The sequence below is a fragment of the Drosophila navojoa genome, chromosome 3, assembly GCF_054131105.1.
Source record: "Drosophila navojoa isolate 15081-1374.11 chromosome 3, UAZ_NAV_1.0, whole genome shotgun sequence".
In the NCBI taxonomy this organism is placed as follows: domain Eukaryota; kingdom Metazoa; phylum Arthropoda; class Insecta; order Diptera; family Drosophilidae; genus Drosophila; species Drosophila navojoa.
In genome coordinates, this window is record NC_142891.1 from 28,033,714 (window position 1) to 28,060,109 (window position 26,396).

Consider the following 26,396-nt stretch of genomic DNA (forward strand, 5'->3'; position numbering starts at 1 on the left):
CATGAGTCATATAACAGTATATGGTTTTGCAAATTGTATTGAACTCTCTATAAATCAAAGAAGTATTGTGAACTAGTTCATTACTAAAGATCACTTCTTGAAAATGTGGGTTTAGGCAGCCCTATGAGCTAGCTTATCAACTTTTCAGTGAGCTAGTTCATTACAAGCATCTATATGTTTTAAATGTACAGCATTGGGAACTAGTTAATAAAGTACAAATAAAATGACTTCAATCACAAAATTCATACGAACCAGTTCAAAGCTCGTTTAGAGCGTTTTTTATTTAATCAGCAAAATTTTCTCTCGAATATAATTAAGCTTTATAAAACTGATATTTTTAACTAGTTTATTATATTCCATTGAAAGAATAAAATATTTTTGATGATAGTAATAAGAACAACTGAGTAAATTTGTTGCTTGAGGTATTACAATTTTTAGCATACTTGAAAGCTTGTCAGCTACTGCTGCGCCTATGAATTATAGGGTATTTCTTTAGTTCATACACTATCACACTCTGTTTTTTTCATTTTATTTTTTTGTTGGCGGCCATTGTCGAAATTTGCTCGCTACAAGCAAAATATGACACGGGCATATGCCAGGCTGGCCAACACTTTCAGTGTGTATGTGTGTGTGTGAACGTCGATGAGTGTGTGGTGCTAGTGTATGTGTGTGTATGCGAATGTGGCATACTTTTTGGTCGTCAGCTCGGTCAGATGGTAGCAAACAAATAGACAAAAGTGGGAAGAGTGAGAGATACTCTTTCGCTCTCTCTCTCTCTCTCTCTCACTCTCTTTCACACATACACTCACTTGAACTGCCAAGGAAACTCAATTGAAGAGAAAACCCGGCGAACCAGCGAAGCATTAAATTAACATTTTTTCTAATTAAACTGGCAGCAAGTGGTAAAAAGAAGGCAAAAAAAAAAAAAAAATGAAATAAAAATAAATGCAGCACAATGCGTTGCCACAATTTGTGGCACTTAAGAGTGAAGCAGCAAAGATTTGCATAATGTCATCTCGTCTGCCATAGCACTCGGGTTAGATAAGTGAGAGTTAGCGTTATTTGAGATTTGAGCAGAATATATTAGCGCTAGAACAGCAAAAAGTGTTGGCGACACAGAATTGAACTGATTTCTTAATTAAGCTAAGACAATTACTGTAGCATGCCTGAGTGTTGGATATATTTGTTTTGATTTTTTCGTTTAAACATATATAAAGACTATCTTTTTTTTTTTTACAAAAGTTGGCGCTTGAATGGTGATGGCACGATTAATCATATAATCTTTGGCTTTATCACAATTTGTGATGCGATCAACTGAGCTTTTAATTGACTGAAAAGTTTATAACAAAAACATACAAAATAAATACTTGAACTTTTTGTTGTAAAGTCATAAAAAAGACTATAAATGGTTGGAACAAAATGAAATTGAAACACAAACAGATAAGAGATAAAAGATCTGCCATAAGCAAACTACCAACAGTTGGAATAACATGGAAATTTGTAGCATTCATAGAGAAATAATGAATTAAAATTGAGCATTATTCATACAAATGCCAAGCAATCGAGCTAATGGATCCATCATCGGCAAACTACGAACAGTTTAAATAAGTAGAACTTTTTACAATTCCCACTTCTCATTTGCGTAGGACTCAATGTCTATTTCTTGCTGATTGCCCCCTAGACTTGAAGACAGACCAGACAGTTGGGCAAATGGGACAGGCAATGCGAATGTGAATGCGAATGCGAATGCGTTTTATTAATGCCATCATATCATTAGATCAGCAAACATGCCCATATACGAAGTACTTGAACACGGTCTTAACTGCCCCCTGCGCCAATGCTCAGCAATAATAATGCTTTGGCATTTATCACACTTTTTTGTTGTTGTATTTTATTTATTTTTTTGTTGCCTCTTTGTGGCAAAGTGACCAAGCAAAGTGGCTCTAAAATTTCAGTGGCAAACAACAAGAGAAGAAAGGAAGAAAAATAAAAAAAAAAAGAGAAAAAAGAAAGCGAAAGCGCAGATAAATAAATGTGGCAGCAACAACAACAACAGCAACACGAACAACAGTAGCAACAATAAAGAGCAAAGCGCCATAAATCTAAATAACAAATTTTTACGAGAAACGAGACCATAAATAAGATGTTACTGCGAGAGACGGGCCTAGCCAGAAAATAATAGTGGAAACGGCCCGCATTCCCAGTTACCATTCCAGCCGTACCGCTCTCTCTCACTCTCTCTCTCTCTCTCTGTCTCAGTGGCTTCAATTCCTGAGAGTTCTGTTAATTTAATATTATTACTTTTCATTACAACTGGCCCTTCTATCTCTCTGAGTGTGTCGTCTCCTCTGATGGGCTACAGCAAAAAGCTGTTAGTTTTCTTCCATTTTTTTGTCGCTATTGTTGTTGTTTTTGCTGTTGCTGTTCCATTTCCATTCGGGAGAGGTCCCAAATGTCAACACATTAATGTCGCAGGACCTGGCCGCCGAGGCCAGGGTCATATAAATCAACATTTATCTGCAGCATCTGCAGCCATCGCCGACAATTGAAAATGACAGGCGTAGCCGAACGCAGCGACCGCATAAATAAATTCTTTCATCTCTTATTTCTCACTAATTACGTAACGCCCCATCAAAATTATACATACATATACATATATCTCTCTTTTAATATTCTCATAATTACCATAAAAGTTGGCTACATAATATAGCACTTTGTTGATGTTTGTTCCGCGCGTAAAAGGCCATCTTCAAGTTGTAAGTGCAAAATTAAACGAGTTGTCAAATCAAGCTAAGAAAGGTAGAGCTAACGATATTTACTTTGAGCCCTGGCAAAGTTTTGACAGCTCGAGCAGGCAAAGGAATCTTAAGGCTATGCAGTGAAATATGTATGTGAGTGCTACAATTTTGACTGACATTTTTGTCATAGAATTATCATTAAATAAAGATAATATAAAACATATTATAGGCAATATCCATCATTTGAAAAGGAAATAATTTTAAGCGACATATCAGTCAATTTGAATTGAAGAGGATTAATCAAATCCGATAAGTGGTAAAAAAAAATGAGTTGACAAAAAAGAGAGCCGTAATATTTTTTCGATATTTCATTATTCATCATTAATTACGAAAATAAAAATTAAATTTAGACTATTAATGAAAATGAAAGTTCACATTCTTTTTGACTGCTAGCTAATATAAATAGCTCTCCGTCAGCGATATCGTCGAATCGTGTAAATACAAGAAACTCTGAGTTATTCGTCGAACTACATTGAAATAAATTTAGATAAATAAATAGTAAAAAAAAGAACTGAGATTATCTTTATTCATTCTTTGCAAAAATAATCAAAATTTATGTTCAACTAAAATGTTGCAAAGCCAACAATTCAATTCATTTCCGCTCTAGCAAAGAGAGAAAGTCCAAATATCAAATGTTTCTAGATTTGGATTTTGTGCAAGCTAAGCGCTAGAGCATTTACATACATACTGATATACATACAAAAATATATATATATATATTTCCTCTATACGTATTTCTGTTTTCATTCGGAATGAGAGCTGTTGTTCTTTGGCCTCACCTTTCGCACGGCTGCTTCATTGCATGTGGCTAATAAACAAGCGGCAGGACATTGCAGAAAAACGAATACGAAATGGCTGCAGAAGTTGCAGCAGCAGCAGCAGCGGTGCCAACAAAGGCAAATGTTGCACATCCTGTTGGCTAGAGGATTTTTTGTTGTACAGTTTTGTCGCACCTCCTTTTTTTCATATGTGTGTCTGTCTGGGTGTGTGTGTTGTGCTCGTATGAACCATTAAATTGAAATTTATGCGGCACTTTGCCGCGTGAAATGTTTGTACAACTCGTTGCGGGCTGCGGCTTTTCAGCAGGACATGCCCCGCTCCTATCCGCCTCCGCACCCTGCTCCCACCTCCCCGCCCACCCCTCTGGTGCTGTTTGTCTCCCTCGTATCTATATTGCAGCGGCCCTCGGCGTTGACAGAGCGACAAACCGTTAGACAACAACATTTGTCGACTGCAAACCGGGAGCCAGGGCTAGGGGCAGGGACAGGCGCTGGGGCAGGGAGCAGGGAGCGGAACCTTGTTTAAAAACATATGCAAAACTGTTTGCTGTTTGCCGTGTGTATTGCATGTAAATGGTTCTTCGAGAGCAGTTTCCCATCCCCCGCCACTCTTCTCGGGCTCAAAAGCCAGGCCACGCCTCCTTTTTGGGGTACACACGCGGAAACGCTTGCCGGCTAATTTGTCGTTTGTTTGAAATTATGACACAAAAGCGGCTCAGCGGCTGCCACTTGTCTGGCTTTAGCCAATTCCTCGCTGCCTACCTCCCCCTCCACCACACACACACTGCGCTAGTGCACAGTGGGCCACGCAGCACAGATATCAGCCACATATTTTTGGTACATTTTTTCGCTTGGTTTTTTTTTCTGCAACAAGTTTTAATTAATTTGCCGCAGCTCCAGCCCAATCTCGACAGCAACCCGCCCTCTTTCACCCACTCGTTATTGCTCTCCATGTTCCTCTCCCTCTCTCTTTCTAGCACTCTGTGATGAGCGGGACGCACAAAAAGTTGATGCTACGATAATTTGAAAAGTTTTCGCTTAGACAGCGACAGCGAAGTAGGTAGAAAATATCCCCTCTGGCAAATCCAAGCACCCTTCTCCATTATGGCTCCCTCTCCCTCTCTCTCTCTCTCACCTCATCTCTCTCGCTTTTTCGGTCTCGCTCTAACCTCAATGAGAAACCGAGAAACTGGCAACTGGCAAACTATATGAATACGACATGCTATATTAAGCCTCAAATAAATGCAGCGCCATAATTAACATATAGCAAAAGTTTTTGCTACAGTCTAAGCCTTAAGCTGCCGAAAACTAGTACAGGCCACGCCTTTGCCGCCCACGCTCCGCCCCCTTTAACCAAATAGCATTCGCGCTGACTGATGAAATATGACTTCACAAAACTAGTTTTTCTCAGTGCAGGGGTTAGGCGGGGGAAAAGCAATTTGAAATTTACAACTTTCGCTTGATTGAGCCAAAAAATGAGGCGAATGAGGCAATGAGGTAAGCCAGAGGTAATTTTACTGGATACCTAGGTATTTGATAGAAACATACACACAGCGTCAATCCGCAATTATGGGCCAACGCATAAGTTTCACATTAATTGCCTACATAAGCCAGGGCATATTAGGCATAAAACGAAACTTTTAAGTTAAATATTATCAATGTCTGCACACTCATTGCAGGAGACATATCCAGGTTTAATAAATAATAAAGGACCGAGATATATCACTATCCTAATCTGACTGTGTGCTCATCAAGATGATGTTTATCTCTGAGAAATATGCTTTGTAACATGTTGGTTCCACAAAAGTTTTCGGCTCAAGTTCGTATTGACTGAAAATAAGAATCACTAAAATCTACACGATTTCTTATAATTTCTGATAGTTAATAATTGTTGAGTCAATAAAAATTGTCAATGAAATTTATTGGTCAAAAGAAAAAAAAAAAAAAAAAAAAAAAATTAAATAAATAAAATAAAATAAACAATAATAATGATAATGATAATAAAATATATTTATGATTTAAGCTCTAATAAGTACTAATCGTAATCGATTCTTTTTAAAAATATATATATATATAAATATATAAAAATATATTATAGTTTTGTTTAAGAATGATTTTTTTTTTTTTCAAATCCAATAAGTTTGATTGAATATGTTTCAATACGTAATACTAAAAAAAAGTGTTATTTAATAATCAATATTTTAATTTCTAATATTAATTAATTAAAATATTCATATTTATATTTTTTTCTTTTTTTTTTTTTTTTTTTTTTTGTTTGTAGTAGTTTTAGTAATTTTATTAGTATTTTTGTTGTTTTTGTACTCACGGACTGCATCGACGGTCGCTGGCGTCCAGGTAAGCAACAGGACTGCAAACAAGTTGGCTGCAACAAAAGTGGCTGCCACCTGCAGACCCATTATATATGTATGCCAAGGAGTGTGAGTGTGAGTGAGAGAGTGGAGCTGGTGGCGTGCGTATTGGTATTGGTGGTGAGGGGAGTTGTGACTGTGAAACAGTTAGGCGAGAGCTTTTTGTTGAATTTCAAGTTCTGATATGCTTGCGCGCTCCCTTCTCTCTGGCTCGATCAGACTTACTCTCTTTGCTGATATGCTGTCTCGCTCTCGCACGCGCTCTCTCAAACTTTGCTGTCAACGTCGAAGCGACGCTGCACGCGCTAATTGCGTGACAGAGACAGACGCAGAGAGTGAGAGTCAAAGTGTAACGACAGTGTTGGGAAGTATTGTAAAAAGAGTGTACGTTTTACGCATGTGTGACGTGTGGGTGTGTGGTATGTATTGTGTGTGTATTGGTATATTTATAGCATTTAGTTTAATAAACGTATCGTTGTTGTTGAGGTTGTTATGAATATGGTTTTCAATCGTTCGTCAAATACATTTGGCCAAGCCGAAAATCATCGGATATAACAAGATGTGTTAGCAAATGCGATGTCATCATCATCATTATTGGCATAATATGGCGGCATTTGTTTAATAAAATACAAAACAATATTCAAGCGCGTTCAGCCCATGTGTCACGCCCATCGTTCCATTTGTTGTTGTAGTCGTTGTTGTTGATATAATTGTTGTTGTAGTTTACGTTGTTCACGCATCATCGTTGTCGTTGTCGCCAAAATGATATTTGTTGACATAATGATGCATTGACGATCGATTCATTTCACATGAGGTTTGCCATCAGGATCAAGATCAGGATCGCCGTTGCCATGTGGAGGGAAGCTGTTGTTACTATACGACCAAATTTACCTGCTTACAAGTTGTACTAAATACTTAGAAATTGAACTCTTAAGCAATACAGATAAAGATATGCAGTTTTATATTCTTCTAATTTATTTATTTATGATTTTTATTGATTTATCGATGTTTTCTTTTGCTTTAGCTTTTTATTTGCTTGACGAGGTTTCTTGAATGCCTGCAATAAGAGGAAGCAGATTGAGATATTTTATAATTGCAAATCCGTGCACATCCTTGCCAAAGGATGTTGTATGAATGCCAGAGAACAAGCCTTTGTGTAGATGTGTGTGTTTTTCTGTGGTTTCTATGCAAGTGAAAGCCCATCAAAACTATCGAAATCCTTTGTTGTTTTGAATTTGATAGATCAAAATATTTGAGGTTCATTTTAGGCTGAGCAATTTGATTTAGCAGCAGTCTGCCCACAAAATTTCTTTTCAAATTGCGTTTTTAGTTATTTAGCTTAAGTCAAACTCTGATTTTTGAATAAATTGAATGAAAATTGAAAATGACTGCCACGCCCAGTATGCAGTCATAATCAATCGTATTCCTTCATTGACTGATATTCATCTAGTGGACACAAAATACCAAAGGTATGATTTATATATTGTAGATATGATAGTCCTATTACATTTTATACTTTTGTGTTTCAGTATAAGTAAGCATGTTAAGAGACCAGTTTGCACTCTAGCTGCAGCTAATTAAGCAGAAGTGGCAGGCCTTGAGGGTGCAGCTGGAAGTCAGGTGGGCAGCCAGGTAGTGCACCAAGTCAAGGCCTATCATTAGAGAGCTTTACGAACTATACGGAAAGCAACAAAAATCCGAGCTCGGCAAACAAAAACAAGAAGCAAATATAATTGCAACAACTGCTGGCAATTAAATTCAGCTTAAAATGTCTTCAAGCAGCGCCAACTTCTCGAACTTGCAGACAGACGGGACAGACGCTCGGACAGGTTGGCAGGCACTGCCAAAAGGTAAATACGAAGTCGCTTTGCAATGGAATGAGCTTTGTTACTTTTGATTTCAGTTGCTTTCAGCTGGCTTTGCCTTATGTTCTCGTTCACTTTGTTTACAAGCAAAAAAAAAAAAAAAAAGAGTTAAACGGCCGGGCTATAGCGGTAGGTGGGCGTGGCAGAGCTTGAGTTGCAGTCTAGGTAAAATACATATACATACATACATATATATGCTTTATGCTCTATATGCACTTGTAAAAATCAATTAAACTTTTCAAGTGAAGTTATAATGGCTGCCAACTCGATGTTGTTGTTGTCGTTGCTTTTCTTATTGTTTTCATAGTCCTTGCATTGTTGCCCGTGCAGGAGTAGCCGCTGCTGTTGTTGTTGTTGCTTTTGTTGTTGCAGTTGTCAAAAGTTTTAAAATAATTGGATTTTTTTCAGAGCTCTGGCACTTGCTGTAAGCACAGAGGCGCACGAAGCCCTCGAAAAAAACACACATACACACTCACACAAAAAAAAAAAACGCCATAAAAATTAAAATTTTCTTTTGTTACTGACAGCCAGGTATAGAAAAAGCGAAAGGGAGACCGAGAGGTGACGTTTAAGTGTGGGCGAGCGAGAGGAGAAAGAGAGGGAGGGAGGGAGGTAGAGAGAGGGCGCAACACTTAATGCTGACTGCAGTCATCGTCATCCTCGTTGAGCGTTACCCAATTTTCACAACTGAAGTTTTCAACACCAATTGCAAAACGTCAACAACAACAACAACAACAACAACAATCAGCCGATGCGATAGGAAGAAGCAGAACAAACAACCGAGTGGGCGTAGCCAATCAGACGCCTACAAGGACTCGTATGTGAACCGTGGGCAGAGCGAGACAGAGGCACAGAGAGGGAGGCAGACATAGTGGCTGAAGTGCCAGTTGATTTAATGGGTTTTATGCCACACGGCCTGTCATTATCGCCCAAAGATAAAGACAAGGGCCGCAAATGCACTCGCACATACAGTACATACTATATAGTATATACTATTTATACTAACGAAATATACTAGAAACCTTTATACATAGGTTTCATCTACAATAAAACCTTCAGCACACGCCCCACACACGTAGATCAAAGATAAGCCATAAGGAGCAACTTTGCTTAGCCATTGCTGAATTGAAATTTATAATAGAGAAAATGAATTGATAGATAAATTGAGGCAATTTACCATTGCTGTCTGCTGTACAGTCGCTTTAGTGTAGACAGGTAATATGTTTTCAATTACGTGTCCTTTGTATGGTAAAGCGAATAAGCTGGAGTGAAGCTAAATGAAGCTAAAAGATGATTCTAGCAAAACATAGTTGATGGCGATGTCCCTTAATAAATATTCATAAATGTATATAAAAAATATTTATCATGGAGAGAGATCATTACTATATTTTTAAAGCAAAATTAGGACTCTAGATCATAAGACTTTATTTAAGTATAGCTTCCGTGCCTTTTGAGTAGGAATAAGTTTCATACCCAACATTTCATGTTCTTATTCCATTGCGTTCAGTTTAGGGACATTCTTCATCTGTCTATTTTAGAGTTCACACATATCTATTTCTTTGGAACTATTCCTCATACTAAAATATTATAAGAATCATTTAATAACATATTTTAATACAAGCCGAGCGAAACTTTCATATATTGATATGGAAATAAATGCATTTAAAATATACTAATTAAGCTAGTATAAATATTACAGACATCATATGTACTGAACGTCAGCTCTTCACAGTTGACTGCATTGAAATTTAATAATTCCAGTTTTGTTTGAGCTAAGAAAATAAACGGAAATGTTTTCCCTCGAGTTTCAGCTCGCGTATTGAGCGCTTGACAAGTCTAATTGATTAATAACTCGTTTAACTATATTTTATTCACACAAACTCTATGCAAATACCAATATACAAAAGGCAAACAGATAAATTCTTATCTGTATTTCTATTTATTTTTCCCTCTCATTATTTACACCCTGAAATCTTGCTGACTCTGTTCTATTCATTTTTTTTTTTTTTTTTACCTTTTTCGTTCGCTCTTGTTTCGTTTGTCAATTAGGCTAATGACATCCGATAAAGCAGCACACATGCATACACGAATATATATACATACGTATATGCTGTATATTAAGTATATAATGCCATAAAACAAAGGAAACAAATGTCTGCAAATGGTTAAAGTTGACAGCAAGCAGAACTTGAGCTGTCACACATGTCGTATGCGTGTTGAGTGTCTACAAAATGAGTTTCCAACGAACGCATAAAACAGGGCGTGCTTGACTGCCATATACCCAGTTGACATTGAAGGGGGCATGTTGAAGGCAGTGATGTGGCCGTCTATACTACCCCTCGTGCACGCGAATCTACAGGATATTTAAATCTGCGTGCGCTCTCGCAAAACTTCATTTAAATATTGCTTTGATAGTGCGAAGGCAAAACGAAAGAAAAGTAGAAATGGCCATAAGAAAAAGCAACAGCTTTCATGAAGGTAAGACGACAAAAAGCACGCAGGTAAAATAGGCGCAGTCGGTGGGCGAGGGGGAGTCGTGGCGGCAGCTGTCGACAGCAGTAGCTGTAATATTTTCCATATTCATTTTACCACATATTTTCCACTTTTTCCTTATTTTCATTTTGTTGATTTTTGTGTGTGTATTTTCTTTTTTTTTTATTATTATTATTTTTTTGCTTTTTCCCCTGCGTCGGGTCTAATAAAAACACTTGACACCGAAACGAGAAAAGTTGCTTAAACAAAGTGCTCGAAACGTGAAGAAGAATGTGGGAATGCGAGAGACGAAAGAATGACAGCAACGAGATCAGGACGAAAAGGAGCTTTAAGTGTGTCGTTGCCTTACTTTAAGGCAGCTTTAAGCAGCGTCTTATCAAAAATGCGAAGGACTCGCTAACAACTGTAAAACTGCGTAAGACTGTGTGAAACTACTTCATCAGGCGCTTAACAGTTGATGTCCTGGCAGGTCTTTTGCCTTTTGTAAGCCAACTAACAATGTAAAACAACATAACTGAGCTGCTTGTGCTTGTCTTAACTGCAAATTATCTCTATGGCAAACAATCGAATGCTACAAAAATGAACAGAAAAAAGGACAACCATAAAAAGCAGCACAAAAGTATGCTACAAAGTAGCAGCAGCAGCAGCAGTTGTCAAAGGACATGAAAAAGGATCAAATGCTCGCATTTGCAGTTTTAATGCGCCAACTAAATGTTTCTCCTTTTCGTTTTTCTTTTTTTTTTCTGATGTTGCTTGTGCTTTCCCCTAGTGAGCTAAGAGTTGATTACAAATCCAATGCTTGGCTGCGATTTGCTGCCTTTGAAGCGATTCATAAGAGTTCGAATATTAGAAGAAACGAAAAAGTGCACTCGCCAGAGAGAGTCTGAGAAGTCTCAGACCTCATGCATTATTGAAGTCTGTGAAGTGGGAGCGAGAACAGCAAGAGCGCTTGACCTAAGACTTTAACCTCTTCACTTCAAATGCTTTAAGTTGTATTAAAAATGTAAAGCTAGATTAAGTTGACAACTAATGCTACGAATTGCATAAAAATGGACATTGAAGTTATAATGCGGACTTTGAAGATACTCATTCATCAATAGACAGAAAAAATATAATTATATATAATTACATTTATTGATATAAAGGGATGTACAAGAATTTTACTACAGATACGCGAATTTCTTGATATTAAAAATTTGATTGTAAAAATTATATTCCATATGATATATAGATATAAACTTTTGTTCAAATAATATAATTTATATAATTACACAATTTATATGAAAATAAATTAAAATTAAAAGCACATTTATATGAATAAATTTATGCGCTTTTCAACACATTAAGCTTATAAGATTATGAGTATAATCAAGCTGCATTCAAACTTTTAACAAAGTGCACAAATACAATTAATGGAAATAAAAGAAACGAATAATATAATATTTTTCTTTACAAACAAAAAATGTATGTTGAAATAAGATATTAATTTGGTAAATTGTACATAAATCTAATGATATAATATCATTCATATGTATACAGAAACATATTTCAATCACCTTTAGTTTAAAATTAATGTTTATTTATCCTATTTACTTTATAAACGATTCTCCCCAAGTCTAGTCTGATCCTTTTTTATGTGAATATACCCTTATTGAACTTTTAAAATTTTCAAATATTTATTTTTATATATGTATAGCTCTCTCTCACTAATTTGGACTGTTTATACATGTACATACATACATACATTGTTAGCTCAATTTTTTACACAAAAACAAAGCCTTCGTTTTACTGGAAACACTATAATTTATATTTAATATATCAGACAATTTGTATGTCGTAAGGACAACATTTGCTGTACTCTGATGAACAGTTGTTTAGATATATGTACATACATATATGGTAGGTATGCATCATATACTATTCAAGCGGCATCTGCTTGACTTTCTAAATCGCGATTGACACTCAATTTTTGGCCAGAAGCAATCTATCAAAACTGCCTTTGTGCGCTTTCACAGTTACACTCACAATTCACTGCCTGGAAATTCACTTATGGCCGACAAAAATCTATAACGAAAATGAAAGACAACAAAAAAAGCAAGTCCTAACTGTGTCAATTTCTGGCGCATCCTTTTCTCGCCGGCTTCTGTTCCACAAAACTTGAGGACAATGTCCAGAGCAAACATTTCAATGCCTTTTGCACAGTCAACAACGACAACAACAACAACATTAACAGCAGCAGCAGCAGCATCAGCCGTAGCACACAACAAAAAGGCAGCAAAAAATCACAAATCTGCGCCCAAAACCGATTTAGGCCGCCACCAAAAACACACACACACACACACCAACACACAAACAAAGAAGATGAAGAAGAAGCAGCAGCAGAGTGGACATCAGTCGCAGCAAATTGTTGGGCGACAAACGCTGCGCCACGCCCCCCTTTGGCCTAACTACAAAACTGCAAAACGGTTAACGCTTGCTTTAAGCTGGAGAGTGCCGCTCGTAAAAGCCAAAATGAAAATAGATAAAAAAAATAAAACGCACACGCATACAACTTCATTTTGTAAATCAATTGAATTTTCAATTGTAAGAGAGAAAAAAAGGCGAAGAAGGTAACATAAAAGTCAATGCGGGCACAAATAAAGGAAACGACACTATTACCAAGGACCAAACAGCGGCAGCAGCAGCAGCCGGCAGCAGCTACTCGGCCAGGACAATGACACAGGACAACAACAAACACAACAGATTTAGATTTTGGGTTAGTTTCCCAGCTGTCCCTTTTCCTGCCCCTCCTCGCTCACAGCCCTGACCTGACCCTTGCCCCTTCTCAATTGCCCTGGAAATCGTTTCATTTTAGCTACTTTCGTTTTTTCAAATTCCTACGCATTGCATAAGCTGAAATTTCGTGTCACACACACACACACACACACACACACATATACACAAAGCTCTATTCTTGGCATTCATTTACTTCAAAATTAATAATCAAAGGTTTACCATTTTCTCGAGCGTTTCAAGCGTCGACTTTAATTAGATCGTGGCCTGCGTGGGATTCAAATTGTAGAAGAAAAAAAAAAACCAGTAAAATAGCGAGCAAAGTAAGAACCGTTAACCGGCACACGGTAAACACGGCGCGTTGCTTGGCTGTAGCGGGACTGGGCGAGGGGGTGGGGCTTAACGAACATTAACCGAGGCAAGGCCGAAGATGTTAACGTTTTCGCACTACGAGACTTTTAAACAAAAACAAACTTGCCAACACACGCAATTTATTTTTATTAATATGCACTATTAAAATTTTTAGTATTTTTTTTTTGTATTTTTATAAATTTTTTTTTTTAATTTTGTTGTACTTTGTTGTTGCTTTTTTTTTTATTTGTTTTATTTTGTTCACACACCGCGCGCTTAGTTTCTTACAGGCTGGTTACATCCTGCCAAATCCCGAAATTGTACTAAATACGTACAAAACTTTTACGATTGGCCAAGGCTCAGCACCAGCCGCGCCGACCAGATGGCGCGTGTGTGAGTGTACGTGTGTGTGAGTGTGTTTTAGCGTGTGCTCGGCTGCCGAGCCGGAGCGAGCGTTCGTGAGCGAATAACAGCATTCGGCCAGCGTCCGTGGTGAGTTTCGTGCGAGCAACCGAAGTGACGCACGAAGCGACTCAAAGCCAAGCCGAAACGATGAGCGCAAATTGAAATATGAAGCCACTCAGTGGGAATTAACACTCAAGCAAGCTAAAGAGCGCACCGGCTATAAATAAAGCCAACACGATAACTCAATGCAGCAAGTAGTGCACAGTTGAAGAGAATCACAACATTGCTACTGAGCGAAATGAGTTGAGTTGAGTGTGTGAAGCTTGGCTTGTGAGTTAACTCAGAGATCTAAAATAGCAACATACAGCAAAAATGGTAGAATTATTTATTGAAAACTAATGTTAAATAAAAAAGTATTATTAGACGTCGGAAAATGGTTTTAGATATTTTAGACATCACTATATAAAAATACAAAAAATTTTATGTTTATTGAACAACAAAATAATAAATAAGTAAAACATATTAGCAATATGATTTTCGAATTTGATTGTAATATATTAAAATTATTATCAACATTTTTTAATTAAACAAAAATATATATATATATTTTTATTGCTTATTAAAAAACTTCTTAAGTATTGTGTACATTTACAATAAATTCTACATTACAAAACCAAAATAATATACTAAACTATTTATTTTTAAGACTTTCGCTCAATTCTCTTCAAGAAACAACGCTCAACTTTAAACTCGCATCATTTTAGTGCTCACAGTGACTGACTTAAACTACTCAATATTAGAGTTAAACTCAACGCAAGTAAGAGCATCTCAAAGTTAATTCTGTTGATAGGGTATATTAAAAACCCTCAAAAAGTGACTTTACTCAATGTACACTCATTGGATCTTTGAACAGTTTGTTGAGCAGCAAAGAGCACACAGCAAAAGCGCTTAAATAATTTGATACGTGAAGTGAAAAATACTCAACTCATTTTGCTTTCAATGCATTGCAATGTGGGAGTGAAGAGAAGCACACAACTCAACTCAGCAGCTCTTTGAGCTACAATTAAATCCCAATATCCAAGCGAAAGCAACTGTCACACTCTTTGAGCACCTCGCATAGCAGAGACCAATTCTAAAAATAAACTCAACTCGCAACCAATGCAAGAGTTACACTCTTTGAGCTGTCTGAACAGTAGAGCACAGAGCTAAAAGCCGCTCAAAACAGAGCCCTTAACAGACTCTTTGAGTAGGCTGAAATCAAACTCAACATAGCACGAAGCAGCGAAAGCTCTCGGCATATCGTTCGTGTCGTAAGGCTTCGTTCATGGGTGAATTCTGCGAGGCTGCCCAATTCGTACGGCTTGTGAAGTGCGGCCGCTTCAGTCTTCAGTGGAGCGGCGTGCAGTGTGTTAAGGTCAGCAGGTACAAAAGCGAAAGGCAGCGCTCGCTGCTGCGGCTGCTGCTGTTGCTGCGAGCTAATTTGTGTTGCCTACTTTTTGGCGCGCGCGTTTAAGCTGAGTTTATGTGAAATGTGACAAACGCAGAGACAGATTCGAAATACAAAGCAAGACAGTTGCAAAGCCAAAGCAGACGCTATTTACGGTTCTACGTTCTTGTTGATGTCGTTGTTCTTGTTGTTGTTAGTGCGTGTGTGCTGCCTCAGGAGACATTTAACATAATAAAAACGAACGTGTGCGGCATTCGTTGCTGTTTTTGCCAAGTTTTTGTAGCTGTCTGCGTTGGTTTTGTTTAATGCTAATAACACACAGATACAGCACACTCACACACACGCAAACTTAGCAGAAACAATATTGCGAATGTGTGCGGCAAAGCAGTTGGCAAAAGTGTCGTAAATCGTTTAGACGGCAAACGTGGCAAGCGCCCAGGACACGGACACAGGACACACGCACACGCACACACACGCACAGCCAGGACGATATGTAAACGACAATTCCATCGTGGGAAAAAACATTTCATATATATTTATACACACACACATACATATATATATATGTATATATAAGAGCCACAGGATGCTGCTTGCTGATAGCGCCTGCTCCTTTTCTTAGTTCATGTGAGTATAAATACACACATCCACCCACGCACACACTCACAATCAACAACCGAATGAACTTCATAACGGCACTTTCGCTTTCATTCTTGTATTTCTTTTCTTTCTTTCCTTTTTTTTTTTTTTGGCGCGCGCATTTTTATGAGGTTTTAACGTAAATTCGAATGTTTGAATTAGGCGGCGCGTCCTTTGCTCCTTGCCACAGTTGGAGGCGTGATAAATTTTTATGTGTGTGTGCACACACCCATACTCAACCACACACACACACACTCAGGCATCGTTAGGGCCAATTAAAGTGCGAGTGCTGCAATCGAAACTGATTAATTTGTGCGCAGTTTTTGTTTTTGCTTGTTTGATTTATAACAAATGAAATTTGGCCAGCAGATGATTTGTACCTTTGATTTATTTTTAAAATTATGACAGTAAAGGAGTGACAGTGAAGGAGTACGGAAGGCCCCGTTTAAAAACATATACAAATATGCAGTCAATAAATGATTGAGTTTTGATTGTACAAAATATTGAACGTTTCATATTCATGTCGGCTTCATATAAAACGATTCATAGATAGGCATAATGAATCTAATGGAATTAATTCATATCGATTCGATACAGTACAGTGTATATTTCTATGAAGAGTTTTGTGAATTTCAAACAAAATAAATATTTTCAAACAAAACTCTTTAAAAAATATATGTAAAGTTATGTAAAATTAGAAATTATAAAAAATAATATAAAAACATATTTTTATGGAACGTGCAATATTGAGCTTATGTACATTTTTGGGTTTTTTTTTTTCAATTTTTAACAATTTTATTTGTTAAGAACAAACTAATAAACAAACAATGTATAGTTTAATTTTTATATTTGATGAAAGTCATATGAATATACACTCAGTTTTGTACGCTACTGTATATATCTACAAATGTATATTCTCTAAAATCAACAATCAATTTTAAAGCAAAATTTATATTGACACAGTTGGAATCGTACGGGAATTCCCCATATATCTATTTATTTTGCTTATGGAATTTTTTGACTTTGATTATTTAATTCAACAAACATTTATATTTATGTGCAAAGTGAAGGCTCGAAAGTGTTTACTTATTTTCTTTCAGACTTTTATAAAATAATTACAAAACAAAAAAAAAAAAAGCAAAAAAAAAAAAAAACTTTTTTTTAAATACTTCTATCACAAAAATATTGTTTATGACTGTTTTGTTTTATTATTACTAAATTCATTTAGGTGTTTCTGACTTCTGGTATTTTTTTTTGTTTGTTTGAAATCGTACACCTAATTTTGTAATTAGTTGTTAATATATTAAAATGTAACATAAAATAGAGCCATACATTAATACAACTCTATGCTTTCTATATAATTTATTATATTATTATAAATATATAAATATAAGAACTTGAACAAGCTAGTGTAATTACAATAGATCCTATTTCATTTTATTCCTGGCAACTTTCTCCATTTACATAATTTGCCAGCAAAGTGTTTAATAAAACTCTATAAAGGCACAAAGAAAGCCTGAATGTCAAACAAATGTATCTCGTTGTGTGATTCTCATATATATATATATAAACCTCCTCATACATATATATGCTCTTCTCAATACAAACTCCCCGTCAATGACCAATATCCCCTGTCGCTTTCTATGACAATTCATATATCAACAGGGTATTTAAGCCTAAATGACGCATGCAAATACAAGTTTCCATTCGATTTGTATTCGATAAAAACATGTCTCGACGTACTTATATACATACATCTATATTTATGTGTATGCGTGTAAATATGATTTGGCAAACTGGATGCGTTCAGGCTTTCAGGCATATTTTTGTCCCGATTTAAAAGCCAAAAATGCAAATGTCAAAATATTTTCACATTCAGTGCGCAAAACGAAAAGCCCAAAATGGAAAATTAACAAAAACAAAAATTGACACAAATGTTGCTCGGCAAAATATTTGCAGAAAATTGTTTAATATTTTCTCTTTGTGACCAGAAAAAGAAAAACAAAAATTAGGATTATGATAATATGTTTATATAAGCATACAGAAAATTATATATACATACATATATCTACATTGAAACCCAAACACAATTGCTGTAAATTGGGGAAAAAAAACAAGAGTTTTGGTCAAGAGAAAATAAAAGAAAATTCTTGTCTAGTCACAAAATTTTAATGAAATCAGAGTATTTCGAACTCATTTTCTCTATTCTGTTTGTTTGTTTTTTCTTTTTAGCAAATACTGCATCGAGACTGAAAATTCACAGGAAAATCCAATTGCAAATAGCAAATGGTAAGTTTTGTCTTTAATTTTTACTTTTTTTTATTATTATTAGAGCAAAATTTAAAACGTATTTCGAGTTGAATATATCAAGCAGAATATTTATATTATGTAGTACGTTGTGTTTTTTAATTTAAATTTTAATTAATTTTGTGAATATATATAGTCTTCTTTTCAAGCCTATCACATATTTACAAAAAAAAAAAAAACAAAAAAAAAAAAAAAACACATTTAAGATAAATCGAAAAGAAACAAAGATAATTCAATGTTGAAATCACACTTTTACTGCAAAGGTGCGACAGAATTTTGATCCCAATATTGTTTGTATTCAATGATATACATATATATACATATATATTAAGAGTATTTCAAATTACATAACTCAGTTTTCTTGGGATACAAAAAATCAGGTTTTTCATAATAAATTATATTATATTATATTAAATTATTACTGAACTTTGCAATGGAAACTAAATAGGAAATTTATCAAGTAATACAGATATATAATATATATTTTTGTTTGCATGAATCAAATATATTTAATTTTACATACATTTATCGATGCTTATTTCTTACATATTTATTTTTCTATTTACTTACAACTCTTTGCATTTCTGTATTGGTTTATTTTTTTTTTTCATATTCCATACAATTTTTAATTTTTTATCAGTTGTACTGCTCTCATGGTATATTCAATTAAGAGGTATTAAAATTCTCTTAGTTAGAAAATTAAAAATAAAAGGAAAATAAGGAATGCCCAATTTTAAGATATATCCCAACCACATCTATGTATTATGCTTCATGGCTCATAAAGGTCCAGGCACCTTTTCAAGTGATTTAAAAATAAAGGACCCGAGAACAGGTCCAAAATAGGGGCAAGCCGTAAAACCCGTTCCCATCATGTCTGCATTTTTATGTGCTTAATCCTTTTTGACTTCACATTCGCCGCCATATATATATATATATATATATATATATATATATATGTATATGTATATACATATGTAGCGGAACAATCTGTCACTTTGTGACCATAATGAAAACTTTCGCACATGAGTACAAAAATATATATAAATTTGCCGAGTTGAATCGTAAAAATTCGTAAACTGCGTAGTCAACGCAAAGCGCAACAAGCAAATGCACTCAGAAAAAATAGGAGGGTGGAGAAGCAAAGAGAGGGGTACATTCCGTAAAGGCAAACAAAGCTATAAAGGAAAAAATAAAGACAACAACAAAACGTGTCAAGCGATAAGCAGGAGCTGCCCCAAAATGTGTCCCGTGCAGCGTGCAGCTGCAACTTTACGAGCCAAAAGACGGTCTGGTCGGATGGGGTGGGGAGGAGCTGCCCCCACTTTTTGTGCAGTGTCATAAGAGCTGGTGGCTCACGTCGCCTGGGCCATTTGATGTTGCATACTTTTGCGCGTCTGTTAGTATTAATTTGCTGAGGTAACGGTTACCTGCCCGCATGCTCGAAAACATGGGCGTGGCATCAGCAGGCGAGGGTGACAGAGGGGCGCTGGCGGTGGCATAGTTCAAGGAGCTTCAGCTCCTGCTGCTCATTATGCATGCTTGTCCGCACGTATCTGCTTTGAGCAACACACAGAAAGCGGGAGGGCGTGGGGAAAGGGGCAGTAGCAGGAGCAAGAACTTGGCAAGTTTTAGCAATTTCATTTTCAATTGACTGGCGACCAGGACACGCAGCCAGTGTTGGCTAACCAACAGCAATTGAGCGTATGAAATGCCGCAAAAGCAGGAGCCCACACAAAAGTTTCGCAACACACACACACACACACAATCACGCACACAAAGACACTAGAATCCTTTGCTTTCAATTCGTTTCCTTTCTATTGCAGCTACTTATTTTACTTGTGTGTGAGTGTGTGTATGTGTGTGTATTTGCTTAGCTTAGCTATTGGGTTATACCCAACATTTTACAACATATTAAGAGTTAGGGCTGTGCCAGCGGGCTGCACTCAAAGAAAATAGCAAGCTGATTGGGTCCACACTAAGTAGACACAAATTCGTTGTTGGGCAATCAAATTAACTTCAAAGTTTTCAAAGCAAAGAAATGAAATGCAAGACTTTACTATGTATATATACACTTTTGCTCTTGTTAATGCATATTTTTCGACTACTTTTAAGGAAGAAATCGTAAAAAAATGAAGGATTTGTATATTCAGTTGGAAGGAATTTTATGAAAGTAATCGCCTGTTTTTTTACACAACTAATGATATGTTTTTCTTACATGGAATAAAATTTATTTATTTATTAAAAATTAGTACTTTTTTTTTGCATTCAAATTTAGTAGGCTAACACAATCGATAAATATTAATAAACCAAACTTCATTAAACATGAAAGCACTAAAGCAATACAGCAATAGAACAATGAATATCACACTGAAACAAGTGCAGTTACATTCTTGTAAATTTTTCATAAACAACTAATACAAAATTGGATTCATTAATACAAACTTATTTATTAGGCAAAAAAAAAAAAAAAATTTAATGTTTTATTTAATTAAATTATTTTTTAGAAGGTTTAAAAACTTGACGAATGGAATGGATTTTGAAGCCACTTAAATGTAATGTATAAAAAAAGTTTTATACAATCAGTCTAGTATATACCGAAAGTCTAGTATTACACCATAGAGTACACTTGCTTAGATTTCATATCAGAATTCGTTTAGATTTTCTCTCAGTGTCGGTATCTATTGCAAAGTTTTCTAGCAAAATTACGCAGCACAGACACGCACAATTCATTTGCAAATAGAACAGTTTAATTTGTTGTCTTTTGTGCCAGCTGATATCCTTGATATCCTCCTCCACACATGTCCGGGCGCCGAACAAAAGTTGCAACAGAAAAGGCTAAAGGTGGTGCTCGAGGGAGGAGGGGGACAGTAGAGAAAATGGTGGGGGCCAGGGGGCAGCTGCTTAAAGCCCGCATTTTACACACAGCCACACACAAAAGATTACTTTATGACCAGAGACAGAGAGGGAGAGGGAGATATAGTGAGAGTGAGAGAGAAAGAAGTTAACATTATGGTTGGCAAATCTAGGCGCTGCCCATAAAACAGAAGCTGTTCAATACAGCGCTGCCCAGCAATTGCGAGCCCCTCGCCCACTCGCCTCTCTCTCATTCAAGCCTTCTCGCTCTCACTCTTTTTGACCATCCCACAAGTCCAGCATCCCAGCATTGACTCCCGATGAACTGTATTTGCACTGAATTCGTGGGAAAAGATTCTAGACTCTAGACTCGGTAAAATCCAACTCGATTTTGCATTGGCACGTAGCTCTGCTTTGCTTTGTGCCTTCCTTTTGCCTAATGGCCAAATTATACGTTCAGCTGGCAGCGATTTGATGGCCTTCAGTTATGTGGCCAAAGATCTGGCACCACTTGACAAATGAGACCACAGCCCAACCTCAAAAAGCTCAACCAGACATGCGATACGCAAAATCTGCCTCCTGCTACTCCTGCTGCTGCGCCTGCTCTTGCTGCTGTTCATTGGCCAGCAACAGCAACCATAACTGCGCAGCGTTTTGATTTATCACCCGAGTGGAATACGAATGGAGAGCATTGAGGCACATCGGAGAGGAAAATTGCAATTAGTGGGAAAGTAGATGGTGATTGTTGTAGAGCTAAAACAACTGTAGATGCTGGTCAAAAGAATAGGTGATTATCCTTATAATTTTAGGCTCTCAGGTCAGACTTTTAGAATACCTATGCATAGTTCAAGCGAAACTTTCACTATAGAATCAAGAATTTACGATTTATATAGCATTCTTAATATCTTGTATATTATATTCAAGGACCAAGATCAAATTCTAATTGAAAATTTTGTGATATGCCAACATAAACTATAATACATTAAATTATATTTTCCAGCTCTACAAGAAAATCCTGAAAGAATATATATGAAGTTACTCCATTGAAGGAAGTAATTTATCAGTTATCAACAGTTATCTTTAATTATTAATTATTGCTCATTGAAAGTTTAAACCAAGATTTAGTCATATTATTTCATATTTTTTCATGATGTACCTGAAATTATATATTATTTTTGTGATTCATCAGACAACATATATCAACATCATTCGAATTGTTTAGAATATCGAATGACTATTATTTAATTTTTATATAATTTATTTTCATATTTTGACTTGTTTATGTACAAAGACTGCATATCTTTATATATATTGTTTGCATTTTAGCAATAAAACGAGTTCGTTAAGTATTTAGTCAAACCGTATAGGAAATCGCACGCTACTCACGTTATTAAATATCGCCATAATTTTCGACCTTTGCTGTTCTCCTTGTTCGCGTCTAAACTCTAAGGCAGCTGAAGCGTTTTCGATCAGCACATTTGTAGCTATAAGAAAGAGATAAAAAGATAAGAATGTTTGATTAGTCGTAAGTCATGGCAAATAAACTCTTGGCTAACAATAAATTTTGTTTATATTCCTCAGAGTTCGACGTGGCTCACACTGGCGGAATGGGAACCTCTTTGGCAGAGGCCTCTTCAGCATAATTTTATTTATTTGTTTTTGGAAAATGTATGAAAATGTTTTATGTGGCACAACAATAAATATAAAAATATTGCAATAAATAAACCAATTTTCCATCAGTCAATAAAAACAAAATTTAAGAGACTTTCTTATGGGTGGACCGATTGCAGGACCAAGGGGTCTACCGCCTACGAGCGGCAGGTGAGCCCTGGGAGCTGCAGCAGCCGCATTTATGTGGGCACAAAATGATTGTTATTATACCTTCATATTATTATTATTATTGTTATCAAAGCCAATGTCAAGCCCCAACGGAGTCGAAACATGAAACATGGAAAAACAACAACGACAACAACAACTGGAAAGGAAAACTCTGCCAAAAGTCAGCAGCCAAAAGAGGAAACGGCGACAGCCAAGAAACGTGCCAGGCATAAGGACAGCCGCACCACAGGACATACGCCGACTGAGGAGCGAATGTGTATGTGGGCATGTGTGTGTGTATGTGTGTGTGTGCAAAAATTTATGTTTTGTTTGTTTATTTGTTTATATGCTGCAGTGCTTTGTGAACTGTTTCCTACACAGCGCACACAATCGCAGCGCAGTAGCTCATGCAAATTTATATACACCTGCCCGGATGCCATCATAAATATTCGCCAAAAATATCTCATTTCAGCGCCTTTTGTCTACCTGGAGCCGTTGGCTGCGCTCGCTTGTCACGTGTCGACATCATTACCGCACGTAGCGCCGTTATTTATACAAAATGTATATCGTTTATAGCGACAAAACTCACCCACACCAGGCTTTGACTGTCACCCTAACCCCCTGAGCTCCATCCCACACAAATACATGGCCGAAAAAAAAATGGCTAAGCGTGGAATTATTTATGATATGCGACTGGTTAGATACTCTATGCTATTAAACATAACACAAAAAAATCAATTATATATTTCTTAACATATAAGGAATGCAAATCTAAACGAGAATCCTATGAATGAATGCATATGAATCTCAAATATCTCTTTGCTAAATATCTCCAGCATATTTTTATTCCTTAGTGCAATCATGAACTTACTCATCCATCATTAATATCCAAAATATAGATGAAATTTACATTTCTGCTTATTCCAAATATTTATTTGCAACTTTTTGCATTTCATGCTATGAATAAAATAATATTTACAAACATTTCAAATGGTTTGCAAATTACATAAAGTTTTGTTACACATCTAAGTTGAATGAAATTCAATCTATTTTTACATAACGATATTCACCAAAATTGCACTAGAGCTTCTTTTGTAAATCCAATCTCTAAAAGCTTCAGCCCTTTGGCTTTGAAGTGGACCTTTTGCCATTTTATCAGTCAGTCAAACCGTCAATTGTTATAGCTCCACTGGCTTAGACATATCATATTTGAAATTTTGCCAGAATTGTAAGGCCTCTAGGCAAGTGTATTAAAGTTGAGAAGAAAAGAAATTCAAATCATCTGGCAGTTTATTTTCACTGTTTTTTGCTTTGTTTCTTTTTTTTTTTCTTTTTGGGAGGTCTGGAGCAATTTTACTAATTGTTCAATTCATGCAGAGAGCTGCGGCAGCTGCTGCTGTCGCTTGTCTTTATTGTTGTTGTTGTCGCTTTGCCGGCTTGTCGGTTTGCCGGTTTGTCGCTTTAGCAGCTCCTTTGGGGCATGCAATTTACGACACATGTGCACGGCCGGGCCGAGAACATGGCCAAAATGTAGAGGCAGCTCAGCTCAGTGGAGCAGCAGCTCAGAGTGTTACAGTTAATTTGTTGACAGCTTAGTTGCCCAACGCTGACTGAACGGCATGAAACGAAACGGCATGCCATGGAATGGGACGCCCAACTCCAAGCTGCACTCCTTGGGGGCTACAAGATGTCCACATACTGCAAATGTGACCAGCGCAAAGGCCGAGACAGCGCGCAATTGTAATTAGAGAGTATGGTAAATAGTTTCAGATGGGGTGGACGGACGTATGTAATGGACCTATAGAGAGAGAGAGAGAGAGAGAGAGAGAGAGAGAGAGAGAGACAGGGGGACATGTGCACACAAAGTTCTTGCGGAAATTAGATGGTATTTAATGAAAATAGAGATAGACAGAGGGCAGTTCCATGTGCTTAAATGCATAGCACATTCACATTCAGCTTATTTTGTTTTAAATGGCGAAAGCTCACAACGACTTCGAGAAATGAGGAGTAAAGGAGTAGGCGAGGAGTAAAGGAGTAGAGAGCCACATCAAGTATATCAATGATTTTCCTTGATGTTGTTCCTTAATGTTAGCCCAGCTCGAGCATTTACCAGGGCGAGCTCTGTAAACAAAATCTATATTTTTCCAAGAACTTGACGATTTCATAATTTTGTAATGGAAATACATTTTAGATGTGAAAAAACCGTTTATTATTTATTTATTTTTTTTGTTTTAGGCAAAGAACCAAAACATCTTTGTAATTTTGTACAAAGACGGGAACGCCGTAAAACATTTGCTGATTTTAACATGAATTTTTACAAATCTAGAAAACAAATCATTTTAAAAAAGTTTTGACTGAGCTGTGGGAGATCTGGAAAATTATAATGTTTCCCGTGTATGCGTGTTTAAAGTATTTCTTAATAAGCACACGCTCTTCTTACTCTTAAATATATTACATTCCATGCTTCAATTCTTGTGCATTTAATTCTCTATCAGCCTCGCTCTATCAATTCCTTAGATCCTAACAAGCGCCTTCATTATTATGATAGCCGCTTTTCCCTCTCTCTACTTTTCACTTCACTCCAATTTTACACGTTGTCCTGCCAACTCATCCATGGATGCCCTTAGGCCTTACACACACACATATACGCACACATCAGTAGGGATGGAAGCAACCACATTTTTTTTTAGTAAGTAAGATTTGATTATCAATTGTCCAGCTGAGAAGAAACTTAAGACTCATCGCTAGCCAAAAGAAGGCAGAGCGAAACACACCCGCACACATAGACATATATATACATTATTGATATTTCCCCCAATTCGTTTCGCTATAAATACAATTTGGATTTCAATTTTCAATTGCTGCTGCTTCTGCAGCAAAGATGTCAAATTTCAACGAAGACGACAACGTCAACTAATTGGGTTTCAGGGCTTGTCAAAGATAGCAAAAGGCAAAAAAAAAAGTAAAATAAAAAATAAAATAAATACGATTGTGTGGAGCAATATTTTGCCAGCAGGTGGAGAAATGTGTAAAAGAAAAAGATTAAATTTCCTTGTTACCGACTTACGGCTGAGCACAAAATGAGAAAAAACGACAAAAGTGAAAATAAATATTGAATTATTGATATACAATACATATTTAATATGTATGTATATATATATACATATACCTATATGATGAGTGTGGAGCTTGAGTTGACAAAGTTGTATTTACTTATCAAAGGGGTTTTTTTTTCTTCGACACGAACTCATTTCAAATGCAGCTGACAATTTGCGTTCGGCAGCTAAAAACATACATTTTTCATAAAAGCCGCTCAAAATGCGTTGACGTATTGGAAAAAAAGCTGACAAACACACAGGCAGCAGCTTTATGCCTTTCTATGCGCTTCACAGCGCGCTGCCTTTATTCCATTAAGCCTGAGAGAAGTGTTCTAGAATTGTGTTTCTCATTAACAAACTTTTTTTTTTCAAAAATTGTATTGAAATTTATTAAAAGTCCTC

At 36.4% G+C, this 26,396-nt stretch overlaps 1 protein-coding gene and 1 long non-coding RNA gene across 6 annotated transcripts in view; one reads left to right on the forward strand and one right to left on the reverse strand.

The window, feature by feature from the left end:
• Lar (tyrosine-protein phosphatase Lar) overlaps positions 1-26,396 on the reverse strand; it is a 160,548-nt gene that overhangs the window by 118,042 nt on the left and 16,110 nt on the right. For all 5 annotated transcript variants that reach the window (XM_030385768.2, XM_030385769.2, XM_030385766.2 and 2 more), the window contains exons 3-4: positions 22,465-22,562; positions 5,904-6,251 (exon numbers count right to left, since the gene is read on the reverse strand). In XM_030385768.2, the coding sequence (XP_030241628.1) occupies positions 5,904-5,994 (91 nt within the window). In that variant the 5' untranslated portion in view covers positions 5,995-6,251; positions 22,465-22,562. The remainder of the gene's footprint in view (positions 1-5,903; positions 6,252-22,464; positions 22,563-26,396) is intronic.
• Positions 15,190-22,833, forward strand: LOC149091957 (uncharacterized). The gene is made up of 3 exons (XR_016196361.1): positions 15,190-15,906; positions 18,151-18,207; positions 22,660-22,833. It is a non-coding gene; the product is annotated as an uncharacterized LOC149091957 (long non-coding RNA).